Consider the following 13,925-nt stretch of genomic DNA (forward strand, 5'->3'; position numbering starts at 1 on the left):
TTAAAAAAGAAAAAGGAAAAAAAAGGACTCTAATAGAACAAATTTACTGTATTTGAAGAACGAACATTTTATTGTGAAATGTTTGGTTAATGTCCTTCCTCATAGCTTAATTGTTGTTTTGCAAGTTCTTAAGTTTTTAAATAAGAAATAAAAAAATATATATTTATTGTTATGAAACATTGTTATGAAGTTATTCCCGCACTCCGCTTTGTTTTTATATTATAAACATAGTTACTTAGGGTAGTTTACTTTGAAGGCGAGGACCGGAAGTGGCGTGTGCTGCTGGTTTAGCTTGACGACAGGAGTTCAGGATGTACGCGGCTGGACCGGTGGAGCAGAGCGTGTTTCTCAGCGCTGAGCGGATTAATTAGAAACATTAACACGAGATATAAGTTATTTAATCCAAACTTAGTGGTTAAAGTTTAGTTAAATAACTTTTGTTTTCGTCGGCGTGGGTGGAAACCGGAGAGGACCGAGGAACAGGTGTATCAGTTCAGAGCTGCTGGTAAGAGGAAGTGGAAACAACCACTTTTTTACCAGCAATAATAATGCTTTTAATTAGTTTTTTGGTTATTTCTATTCAAGTTGGTGTGTCATAACATAACTGCTATATTTAATTATTCATTTAGGCTAGTCTTTCCTTATCTAGATCAGCAACAGGCTATAGCTATAGTGATCATCAATAATCAATATGACAGCACAGCTGGATGTTTTAACTGAAATATAAAGCTTTTCTTTTACATAATTTGACAAATGTTGTGAAAATGTTCAGTGAAATGAACGGTTTCAAATCAGCTTTATACAGGTCAATAAACCCTCTAACTCATTGATAGTTGGTGTTTGAAATCATTTGGTCAACTACACAATCTATTAACACTGGAGCCTAATATCCTGTCTGTATTGTCTAGAAATATCACAGCCAAATTTAGGATGATGAATTTTTGGGTGGAGTATTTTGCGTCATAAGGCAAGGCAAGGCAATTTTATTTGTATAGCCCGTTTTTACAGTTTACAGTTTGTCTCAAAGGGCTTTACATGGCATCACAGCAACATCCTCTGCCCTTAGACCCTCACATCCCCTGAGGAAAAACTCCATGGAAAACCCTTTTAACAGAGGAAAATTGGAGAAACCTCAGGGTGAGCAACAGAGGAGGGATCCCTCACCTAGGATGGGCAGATGTGCAATAGATGTTGTAGGGTATACACAGACAAGAAAACGGTTTATAACACAGAATATGGAAAACATAAAAATGTTAACAAGAAAGGTCTGGCGGAGGTTTATTTATGCACATGATTTGAATGGAGCTTGATCTGTGTGTAGCTGAAGAAGGTGACAACTATTTAAAATACAACAAAGGAACTTAATATAAATCAATGAATTAGATTTTAACCAAGTTTTATATGACAATGAAACAGTCCCATCCACACTGGTCTAATTAAACCACAAAAAAACGTCCTAATGTTTAAAATCTGTGATGGAGGGTGACTTCTTGTATCATGCTATAGCTCCAGATGTTGACATGAAAATATATGTTTTAGATTAAACTTACTGATTTGAAATCACATCAATATGTTGGTTGGTTTTGCAGGTTTTAACAAATCCAGGTGATGTCTGACCTGGTTGAGACGTCAGAGGTCAGCGAGGCCTGCAGCCTGGACGATGACATGGTGGATGGAGACCTGGGTGACGGGATGGGAGTCAGAACAGCTCCCATCTGCAGCGGAAAGAGAAGCCAAAGCTTCACTGGCCTCTCGGAGACCCTGTTCAGGCGCAGCAGCCAGGCGGGAGAGCTGGTCTCGATCCCTGGACTGAAGACTACAGACACGCAGCAGAGGGCACGCTGGACGCTGCCACGATGCGGTAAGACTCATTTCATTTCATTTCACTTATTTAGATCTCCATTAGTTTTGGCAAAGGCCATCGCTATTCTTCCTGGAGTCTACCTTCACACTACAGATGAACTATCCATTGCAGTAGATAAATACAGAAACACATCACACCATAACCACAATAACAACATCCATAACCACAACAACTCACAACGATCTACAAGACAAAACAAGACAAAACAACAAAACAAAAACAATACAAACAACATACATATTACTGGACCTTATTCATTTCCACAGTGTAGCCATTACCATAGTTGTGAAATAATCAGATGTTCAAAAACATACGTTCCTCATAATTACATTAACTTACAGAAACAGTACCCAATTCACAAGCAGACTTAAGATATTTCAAGTAAATCAATCTGTATTTGTTATGTACTTGGATAATATGTCCTGGCAGAGCATTCCCTATCACCATGGCCATATACATTACCGTACTTTTCATCTTGTTTGTTTTCACATATCATTAAAGGGATATTTTATTTTTGATCACAGCATGATATTAAGATGTAATACTGTACTCTGTAATAGTAATGTAATGCAGTTTGGGCTGACATGTTTCGATAAAATAGTTTTTCAAATTCATTACTTTTTAAATAACTGACAGATGGTTTCCATAAATGAAATAGTCTTCATGATCAGATCATTTTCTGCATGCACCCTAACTCCTCTCTGTGTCGACTCATTGAGCATTTTAGCAGCTACAGCTCATGATTTGGTTTTTCATCACGTATAATGTTTAGGTTCAGTCTCATCATTGATGTGCTGATGTGACCGATTTGGAGAGTAACAGCAGAAAATCCACAAATCCAGTTGTGCAATGTGTCTTGTGCCAGACCCAAAAAAGTCTGGAGGCTGTAATCATTCACTGCTAAAGTTTATTCTAATAAACCATGAGGAACACATCTGAATACACTCTTACTTATCTTTTTCCATAAATTTCCAAACTTCAATCTGTCCTTCATCTTCAATCACAGCTAAAGTAACAGTGTTCAGTCAGCGAGGGCTCTTGCTAAGGGTGTTTTCCCGCACTAATGTGAAGAACTTGAACCATGAAGCTGACCCAAGAACATCCTATAACGAGTCCCTTTATAAATATGTCCCTGCTGTGACTGTATAAAGCTCCAGATGCCTCTCACAAACAAAAAGCTACACATCTTGTCCCCCCTGCATGACTTCTAATGCACAAGTCTCGACTCTTTCTGAATCATTAGGCTCCCTGGATGACCTGTCCAAAGAAGAGCTCAGAGACAGACTGCAGGAAGCAAGTGAGGTAGGAAGAGTCTGTCAAACACAACAACTGTGTGTACTGTAGATGTTTGTCCAGTGAAATCCTCGCAGAGTGTGACCGAGGCCTCTGCTGTGTTGACAGGCGATAGACATGCTATGCTGCGAGCTGGAGGTGGCACATCGTTACTTTGAAGGCAAATACGAAGCAATGAAGATCCTACAGGGAAAGGTAGGTCAACGCATGCTGAAGTGCTGTGTCTTACACAACCAATCACAAGTTTCTTTGGTGACCATTTTTCAAAAAAGTTTAAGTTTATTTATTTAAAATAGGGACAATACATACATATTAATGGACATATACATGTAAATATGCAAGATTACAGCCAACAGCAGGTTGATGTTGACATAAGATTAATAAGACAACAGTGACAACAAGTAGAACAATTAGTCTTAATGGCCAGTATGAGCAGGAGTAATTACAGAGAGAAAAACATGTCCTTGAAAACACAATAGGACAGAAAAAAGACAAAAAACAATGAAACCGTACAGTGGATCAAGAAACATACAGGCCAAGGGTCAGGGGACCATACGTATTTCGCTAGTATTTAAAATGCTAAAATTAGATATCAAAAGGCTGATCAAAGTGCAGAGTGCTATAGTGTTAAAGTGTTACAGTAGGTGCGTAATTATATTGCAGGTTGCCCGATTGCATATTAACATATAAAGTGCTATTTTAAATGCACAATACTCAATACATATTATTACATTACCCATTTTAAGAATATAAAGTGCGTCTTGCCTTGCACGTAGCCCTAGTACCTGAGAAGTAAAAGGTACCCCCAACAGTTAAACAAAAAGCTCACAGTATATAGTTTATAGAGTTCACTGATGTGTGTTAATAGTAGAGGAATCAGTTAAGCTGTTCTTGAGCATTTGATCATATGACATATTCAACGACAACACATGATCATCCGGTTGACGTGGCATTGTTAATATGGGCACTTTAATGACCTCATATTCATGTTAACTCAGAATGACAACAGTGTCATATCCTGTAGCCTGTATTAATATCCTAAAGTGATTAAAGTCTTTGCTTCGTCGACCACCGATTGAACATGTCTCTTCCTCACGCAGGCCATCCTGGACAAAGCCACGATTCACACCCAAAGTCTGCTGCAGAAGAGTGAGGAGAGAGCCAAAGCTCTGGAGAAGGTAACTGCTTCTCTGTCGTCTGTTGCTCCAGTCAGTGCAGCCTGCTCAAACAAGGGCTTGGTTTGTTTGCTTTCACATGCTTCAGCAGGTCCCTTGCTTAACAGTCACTAACTAATTGCTTCTTACCTGTTTATCAAAGACAAACGGTCAGGTACAGTACAAGAGGTGGTAGCATAAAGATTCTACCTTTTTTTTTTAGTTTGAATTATACAGTGATGAGCAGGGGATCAACTTTCTATTCAAGGTTAAAAAAAACAAACAATATAGCACATGCAGGGCTTTAGTGAACAGGTTTCTTGTTACCTAAAGCAGTCAAATGAATGTGATGTAATTAGCAAAAGAGCAAAGAGAAGAAATACTGAAGTGTATAAAATTGTACTTGATTACGGTACCCGAGTACTGATTATTTTCCAGCACTGCTAATAAGCCTACAACTTTGGCAAACATAGATTTTAATATTATTCAGTGACGCAACAGGTAAAAAAAAGCAGCAAAACAAAGCAGCTAACTGTTTGACGCTAATACATTATCAAAATGTAAAAGACTTGCTACATTTATATGCCAAAACATATCTCTAAAACAACTTATCCTCCATTGTCTCACTGCACAAGTGTTTGCTTTCTATTGGTAATGAAAAGACAGGCTAACACTGGATATGCAAGAGGCTGTGCTATCAGCTGGCTAACATTAATTAGCCTAAGTGTAGCTTAAGGCTAAAGTTAGAAAGTCGCCAACACTTTAGTGTGGCTTCATCAGTTTATTTATAAGTCTTTGCCATAATGTCTATAGGTTAACTGAAAATAAAATGAGGCATTAATAATGACAAAGAGGTCAGCATCAAACTGATTGATAAGTGGGGGTCAGCCCTATGTTCCCTCATTTCTAAGACTTTTTTTTTCACTGAAAATTTCGGAAATTAGGCCCTATGTTCCCACAGTTCTATGTTCTCTCAGCCCTATGTTGCCTCATCTCAAGATTTTTTTCATTTTCTAAGAATATTCTCAAAATGAAACTCTAAGTCAAGTCATTTTTATTTTTATACCACATTAAAAGGGATAATTCAGAGTAATTTCAACCTAGGGTCCTTTGCACCATGACCTCGAGCCAAACGAGGTCCACAAGGAAATGTGGGAACATAGGGCTGAAGGAACATTGGGCTGTGGTATAGATGTACTACCCAGCATCAGCAGTGAGTGAAATACAGTAAAGCCTCCTGTAAAAGCCTCGCCTCGGTGCTGAACTTCTTTCAGCCGGAGCCAGAGTAGCTGTTGTTCCATTGCTTCAGGCGATACTCTCCCTCTCCCTCACATGACGCTGTGTATGCTAGCTCATATATAAACAACTGGACCTGAATCCACGGAGCCGACCTGCCTTGTGTCAACAGTCCAGGGAATATTTCCTTCTTAATACCAATTAGTCCCGGTCTGAATACTGAATGTGAACTTCAGTGACCCTCTGAGTTTCTGTCTCTCTTCTGCAGGAGGTGAACAGTTTGCAGTGGGAGCTCAGCTTCACCCAGGTGCAGATGAATAAGTCTGAGCAGTCCTGGGAGCAGAAACACAACAGGTCAGATTTACTCCACATTCACTCTTGACTGTGGGATTTTCACCTGGTTGTATTTAAAGGGATGGTTCAACATTTTGGCAAATTGGCCCATTGCCATAATCGCTATAGTCATAGCAGTAGGGTCGTTACCTTTAATTGTCGGTGCAAGCTATTTTTAGAACGGCGGAGCAGAGCTACGCTACGGAGTCTAATGGTATTTCTTGGTTTCTCTTCATCAAACTCATCAAATACACAATCCCAAAACTCCAAAATGCTTTCGTGGACAAGTTGTGACCTGCACATTCACCACGCTATGAGATAATAATGGAACGTTACGAAACTGAGCCATTTTCGAGGTAAATACAGAGTCTGCTTGCTGAAAATCTGTCCCTGAACGCAACGCGCATCTGTGGTTTTGCATGAATTTATCTCTAAAACAACTCTGTCTGGTAACGTTCTGTTATTTTCTCATAGCGTGGTGATTGTGCAGCTCACAACTTGTCCACCAGAGCGTTTTTGAGTTGTTGGGTTGTGTATTTGATGAGTTTGATGAGGGAAACCAAGAAATTCCCTTAGCCTCTGTAGTGTAGCTCTGAGCAGCCTGCCGCTCCGCTCCGCTGTTCTAAAAATAGCTTGCACCGACAATTAAAGGTAACGAACCTACTGCTATGACTATAGGGATTATGGCAATGGGCCAATATGCCAAAATGTTGAAGTATCCCTTTAAAGCTTATTGTTGTTTTTCAGGATTGTGAGTGAGAACAAACTCCTGACTGACAACCTGCAGGACAGAGAGAGTGAGATCCAGGAGCTCCGTGCAGAGAATCATGGTAAATGCTGAATAATGTATTATGACCTAAACATGTCTGTGTGTATCATCTCCACTTGTGAAGTGAAGTGAATCTGAGTTAACAAACCTGTTTTTTCCCCCCCAGTATTTTAAAATGCATCCTGTGGTCTGAGTCATCTGTGTGTGTGTGTGTGTGTGTGTGTGTGTGTGTGTGTGTGTGTGTGTGTGTTTGCAGCTCTGAGTCGGCAGTGTGTGGAGCTTCTCTCTATGTTAAATGTGAAGGAGCAGAGAACTTACCAAGGAACCAAACCGCACTACAGCCCAGAGAGAGATGCAAGTGTCCTGGAGGTGAGAGACTGAACATTACAGAAAGTGAGAGAGAAAGGAGGAATGAGGACCATTCAGGTCACTAACCTCACACACTGTGATGTCAAAATGTTGTTCATCCTCTGTCTCTACCAGTAGCCTACTTCTGCTGTGCAATTTGGATGAAATTATAGTATTTTAAAACAAGCCAAAGCCTTAGACTCTTTTAAATCACTGTGGTGTGGTGAGCCTCTGTGGAGACTGTGAAGCTTCACACATGTTTCTCCTGCTCCACGTTTAGTTATGAATGAATGCTCAGTCTTTATCATAATGTATCAAAATCTGTGCAAATGCATTATTTGGCCTGTTATTATTATTATTATTGAGTTGGATGTGGGCCCCTAGCATTTTTGAGAATGCCATGAGTTGGAAAAGATTGGGAACCGCTTGTTTTTTTACTGTAACAGAAACATTGCTCCTGCAAATGTAGTAGTTAGAAAGGCAATGGGCATTTTCTTCTGTTGTTATAAATGTCTGAGCTTGAATAATGACATGAGATTATGTACTTGTCTTGACCATATATTTGCATTATAACCTGTACAGCACCTTGTGACTCTGTGATAGGTGCCGAATAAATAAACTTTACTTTACTCTTCTGTATTTCTCACATTAACATTGAGTGTTTCTAAATATATTTATAACTTGTACTTGTACAGGGGCGATTAAAAAGTGTTTTTTTTTCTGGTCTTTGTTGTGTTCTGCAGCTTGCAGTGTTGGGGGCGTGTCATTGTCTTGGAGCTGCAGAAGCGTGTCCATGCAGTCGAACTGCTGCTGCCAGCAGGAGACAGCTCGTCCAGCTGCAACAGGAGGTAAACCACAAAAAAACACTTGACCTCTACTAAGCTCAGACCATCACTGATGTTAATAACATGTTTTCTGATCTGCATGCAAAAGGACTAAATGTATTTCTGTCATCTTTAATTAATATTAGCTCATGTATCAGGGCTTGTGATCTTTACTCCACAAGCCCATATATAAGGTGTATATAGTTTTGAAGAAAATAACACATTTGATTTCTCTTTCTTTAAAAGTGAGATTTATGTGAAACACAATAACCTTGTAGTTTTTTAAAATGCCTCTTATTCCTCACTTAGATGATTCTGTTGCAGAAATCTAATGTAAAATTGTGTGTGTTTCTCCCCAGCTTGATGCACAGCGGTCCAGGAGAGAGGAGGCAATGATGGTTGCGGATGCTTTTCGTATCGCCTTTGAGCAGCAGCTGAGGAAACGGAGTGAACACTTCCTGCTGCTGGCTGAGGCCAACATCCTGAAATCACATCACTGCAAGGGTGAAGGTGAGTCTGTTACATCACATCATTTTATCCAGCGGCTCCTGTAGCCAGTCCTGAGTTGAATGGTGCGAGAGGAGATCAAACTGCTGTGGTAAAGAGACCTTGATGCTACCACTAGAGGGCAGTAAATTACACAATAAACATAAACTTTAGATCCTTTATGAAACGAGACATAAAGAGACATATCACCTCCACTTCAGTATCATTTGAATTCATGTGTATTTTTTTTTAGCTTTAACTGATTTGCTAAGTTTCTGATGGAAAAGAAAAAGGCACAACAATACAATTCAGTCACAGACTTATTATGATATCACTGGGGTTGTTTTTAAAATGACATATCATTTATAAATTCATTCTGGTGTTCAGAACAGTAACAATTTCACTACATGTGAAAGGATGATGGAGACATGTCACTGAAGTAAAACACAGGAGGGACTCAGGTGAGCTTTTTCTTGGATAGAGTTTCTTTAACGTGTATATACTATAGGTGTTTCCTGTCAGCACAAGGGAAGTAGCGTTGTTTTAAAAATGTCTTTGAAGCTGTGAGTAATCCTTGATTTGAGTTCCTTCACTATCCCCGTCTGACAAACATCTGTCTTTTCCTTCCAGGTGCTAACAAGACTCCTTTAATGAATGTTAGCCAGAGACTGAAAGGATTGCTGCCTTCCAGTCTGGACCTGAAGATGCCTGATGATCTTCTGGAAACGCTCTACAGACTGCAGGACTTGGTCAGTAACGCGTAACACCTACAGTACAGACCTGTAGTCTAGATATCTGCAGGTGCAACATGGATGCCAGATGTTTTATTTTTCTCAGTTTGGTATCACAGAAGCACATCCTGACTCACTTCAATAACCCTACCTGAGCCTGTTCTGGTCGTAGCTGCTCGCTTAACTGCAGGATCATGGCCCGAGGTGGTCTGTATCCTCTAATGAGTGTTTATTGTTTGGGTAATGAGCTTTTCAATGGATCAGTTCAGTCTGCTGATTGTGTAAACGCAATAAAAGAGCAGTGATATGGACTAAAGTCTGGACGGATTAACAGTCACCCCAATGCCACTGTGTAGGTCCTTACTGCTTTAAAGGGGAACTATGTAACCAACCCTCCTCTTGGCCATGTGCATTTGTTTACAACGAAGCTGGCGAGAAATCAATCAGTAGAGCGGTGCATGACATTATATATCATATAAGATGTTAGATCGGTGTCGTCTTATCTGTGATAAACAAAAGATTGCGGGTCACAGGGTGCGTTTGTGTCGTGGTGCCGCAGAGACGAGAGCTGGGACACCGGGGTCGGGGCCGCGATCTTGCAAAGTTGTTTTTCAGCCAAGAGACGCTAAGTGGAAGGCAGAGAGCCTCTCTATTCTCCCTCGTAACAATTTACATGTCATTTATGAAACCATCACAATTACTCCAAAGCTGTTAAAGTAAAACATGTAGCATAGTTAAGCTAAAAAAAATCCTGCATAGTTCCTCTTTAAATTAACTAGTTCCTGACCTCATCCAAAGTAAGGGGCTAAATTGCTATACATGATGGCAAATCTTCCTCTGCTTCTGCTTGAGTCTCCTCCTGTTAGCCTCAGAAAATTGATCGCAAAGTTTCAGTGTATCCCACTGCCTCAATTACAGGTCCCACAATCAGTTGTACTAATTGGGAACATTAATGGGGATGATCTTGGTTGTGTGTAAGAGTAACAGGGAGCGGTGACCAGAATCAAACCTCTTCTTCTGTGATTCCTAGTGCACATTTATGCCAAATTTGACGAAATTCATGCATCTTCAATCAGGTGATATGTAATTTTACTCACTGCTGTGTCCTGATGATTGTTGGTGGATTAGATGGAACTAATGCTCTGACTTGGTGTTTCCCGCCGCAGCTGAACGATAAGGAGGAGGAGTTGGCCCACCAGAGGAAGGTCAGCATCATGCTAGCTCACAGTGCAGAGGAGCTACAGAGACAGCTGCTCAGAGACTCAGACTGCCAGTCGTCACATCACCCAGAGTGCAGCATCCCATCAAAGCAACCACAGGACCCGTCAAAGACTCAAAGCCTCAACAAGTCTCAACAAATAGATGAAACGTTACAGTCCGACGTGCAAGCAGAGCAACAACCAGAGCTGCTAGAGCAACCACCACATCTGTCTGAGCCCAGGACTGAACCACAGGAGCTGTCGGACCAATCACAGACCAGAGACCAGCACCTCTCTAACCACAACAGCAAGAGCTGCGAGTGTGAAATCCAACAATCAGACCAGTCAGAGTCCTGATCCACCAGAGTCCAGACCTCAGGCAGCATTTCCTGTGACTGTGAAAGGTACTCGCTGCGCTGACCCACCACCACATACTGTAGCACACACACTCACACACTACAGGATCCCTGAGACCTTTCACCTTTTACATGCCTTGACAGTTATAGTTACTTTATCCATCTGTTGTAAACCAAATTCTCTTTTTAATGTATGAATTGTGATGAGAGGAAATGTGAGGAGCTGCTGTGCAGCACAAATGTCCATAAGGACAATAATGGACTTTTGAAGTTTTTTTTTTTAAGTTTACTTGAGCCAAAACACCCAAATATGGAAGTAGGGTTGTAGAGACTGAGGTTGGGGAGGGACAAGCTGAGACATCCATCCCCACAAACATCTGACAAACAGTTTTTGTTATGACATTCATATAAAGAGAAACATGCAAAACACCAGAAAATACTGTCGGCTCTCAGTTTCCAAACCTGAGAGGAAGTTTCTGAACAAGCTGATGCTGAGTTCAGTTTTAAAAATCAACTATGAAGACCAGTGATAGTCTGTCCAGGCATGTTACCAATGTATTCATGTACTGAAAGGTTTTCATTATGTCTTTGGGATTATCAAATGTTCCTGTTCATTTATCAAAGACAAAATAAGATTTTCTTTTTACCTTTACATGTTTCAAAGGCTGTCACCTCACCTGTCTTCATCAGAAGCGTCACCAGTTTCTGACGAAGGTGAATGACAGCCATAGGAAACATAATGGTAAAAAGAAAACCTTCATTTGTCTGCAAATGAACAAGAACATTTCAATGAATGCATGTGTTTATTAGGAAAGAGGAGTCTAGTGTTTGTTAGAGCCCTCTGGGAAAGACAAACATATTCATTTTTTCCTAGTGCCAGCTACCTGGATAATTTCATCATCAAACTTCAGGAAGCAGATTGGCTTCTAGATGAAGGATCTAAGATAACTATCCTCAGTCACGGCTTCAGCCACCAACAATATAATATTTATTTATCTATTTATTTATTGTTATTTGCTTGGAGTTGACTGTCTTCACTGTTCCTAGATGACAGTGAGGTTGAGCGACAGCGTGTTGTACAGGAAGTGACCAGCAGAGGGCAGTGTTTGTCTACAGCACGAGAGTGGCTGCTGTCAGTGCACATATACGTAGCTACAGTGAACTCCATCATGATGAATCCTCTGCTCTTACCCATTCATGAAGCGTCGTGTTGCTCAGGTTCAAAGTCTTTCAAATTCAGAAAGTTGGAGATTTTTCAGGATTCAGGATGCAGCTTCTGACGGGATCTAGACTCTGACTGGATCTGGACCTGGTTCTGGACTTTTACCTTGTATTATCTTTATATGTGCAGATACTGTAATCAGCCCCATGTTCTTGTTCAGAGTTTTCAAGGGTATTTTATATTTATTTATTAAACCTTTTCATCAAAAACACAGATATTCAAACTGATCAATGGCTATTTCTTATTAAAAATAAAGTTAACAATGGAGGACAAATTTAAACAGTGATTTGTTGGTGTGTTTGCTGCTGCTTAGAAACTTGTGACTTCACTTTACATAAAAGAAAATTATTGTACTTTTGCCTGCTCTACATTTTTTGATTTAGTATAATTAATTAACTTTTATTTTAGAGTGTGATTAACCGTATCAGAGCTAACTCCTTCACCGTCAGTCATGTTTAACCCTGTCAGTGTCCTAACGATGCAACAGAAACTTCTTCACCAGAAATCGCGATCTGATCTGAGGTCTGTTTTTAAGTTTTAGAAATACATCTTATTTTGAAGGTTTGCTGTGTTTATTATTACAACCAAACTTTATCGCTGCCTGACATACAGAAACATGTAAACAACATTGACGCCTTTTGTTCATTCAGTAGTGTTTTTATGACAGTTTCCATAGACTGTCGTGTCATATCCTGCTGTCTTTTTATTTCACAGTCAGTCAGTCATTTGTTTCTGTAAACATGGAATAATGCAGCTTAGACAATGTGTTTTTGAATTCTTAAGTATTTATAAAATCAATCAAGTATTCTAGTACAGTACTTGTGTAAAAAATTTGACTGAACTTCCTATTGGCGTCATATGTTAGGATCTGTATTCAGACTCAAGTAATAGAGCTATGAGTGTGACTTTGTCCACATCTGACCATTGGTTGGCAGTGTTGGACTTTTCAGATTAGCTGTTGCCGCAGCAATTTATTTCCTAGAGAGAGGCTGACCTCAGTGTGAGAGTCACAATAAGAAAGATATCCTATCTTATGATGTAATCTATGTGATGATATTCAGGTATATGTTGCATATCCACTAAGAGATAGCTAGAAAATGCCCAAGATTATGTCACATCTTTAATCTTTTATGTCACAAACATAGTTTTACGACAGAAGCTGCACATCAGTAATTTGATTTTGTAAAAAAAAAAAACAGCGTCCCGCCCACAACACCATCTGATTGGTTACATCATGTCACGAATAATAGCCTACTAGTGCTGAAGGCCACTGTCTAGAGCAGGATAGTGAGCGGAGCTGTGTGTGGAAGGTAAAACAAACATCAGTGAAATTACAATGAACATCCATATCTATTGAAGTTAGAAAAACAACACACTCAAGAACAAGTTAATCTGTTCATCCAAGAAGACACGCTGAGAAACAGAGAGAGAGCAAGAAAGAAAGACACAATACACTGATGGCAGCTGTGATTAGAAGCACTTTTCCTCCCACTGGTTCTTTTTCTAAATTTAAACAGATGTCGCTCAAACCCACTCAAATTCACCACCCACTACGCCGCATTGCTTCAGCTTGTCTTTCACGAGTTTTAACTTATTCTTAATCCTCGCTCCGCACAATGGGACTGTCTCAGATACTGGATCAACAGCTCCATACATGATAGATATGTAGCTCAAACGTGCTCTGAGTACACAACACAGCCGTACACACATACACATGGACCAATAATATATGAAATGTAGCCCATACATGGAAGCATTGATGGTTCAAATGTCTTAGGACAGGGGTGTCAAACTTATTTGAGTTCAGAACAATTTGATCTCAAGTGGTAAAATAATAGCATAATAATAAAAAGCAGCTAAAAATACATCTCAACTTCTCTTGAATTTCCCGCTCTCTCCATATCCCACATCCTTACTCTGTCTTTTTATGATTTCAATTAATGAATTTTTTGCACCTTATTTCTATTGTCTCATTTGTTACTGATCACTTTGCTCTTTATCTCTTCATTTTCTCTCATTTTTGTTCATTTTGCTCATATAACGTTGATTATGTATGCACTTTATCTCCTTTTTTTCCCTACGTTTATTTGTTAGCCATAGAAATTTGTCT

At 39.7% G+C, this 13,925-nt stretch overlaps 1 protein-coding gene across 1 annotated transcript; it reads left to right on the forward strand.

Moving 5' to 3' along the window:
- Positions 1–1,597: 1,597 nt before the first annotated feature.
- ccdc125 (coiled-coil domain containing 125) lies at positions 1,598–10,635 on the forward strand. The gene is made up of 11 exons (XM_085788130.1): positions 1,598–1,861; positions 3,108–3,166; positions 3,266–3,352; positions 4,258–4,335; positions 5,816–5,901; positions 6,628–6,710; positions 6,906–7,018; positions 7,741–7,845; positions 8,181–8,331; positions 8,938–9,056; positions 10,205–10,635. Exons 1-11 carry the CDS (start codon positions 1,609–1,611, stop codon positions 10,592–10,594), a joined length of 1,524 nt encoding a protein of 507 aa, XP_085644256.1. The 5' UTR covers positions 1,598–1,608; the 3' UTR covers positions 10,595–10,635.
- Positions 10,636–13,925: the final 3,290 nt, after the last annotated feature.

This window comes from Trachurus japonicus, chromosome 9, assembly GCF_045865225.1.
Source record: "Trachurus japonicus isolate A0001 chromosome 9, Traja_1.0".
NCBI classification, from domain to species: Eukaryota; Metazoa; Chordata; class Actinopteri; order Carangiformes; family Carangidae; genus Trachurus; species Trachurus japonicus.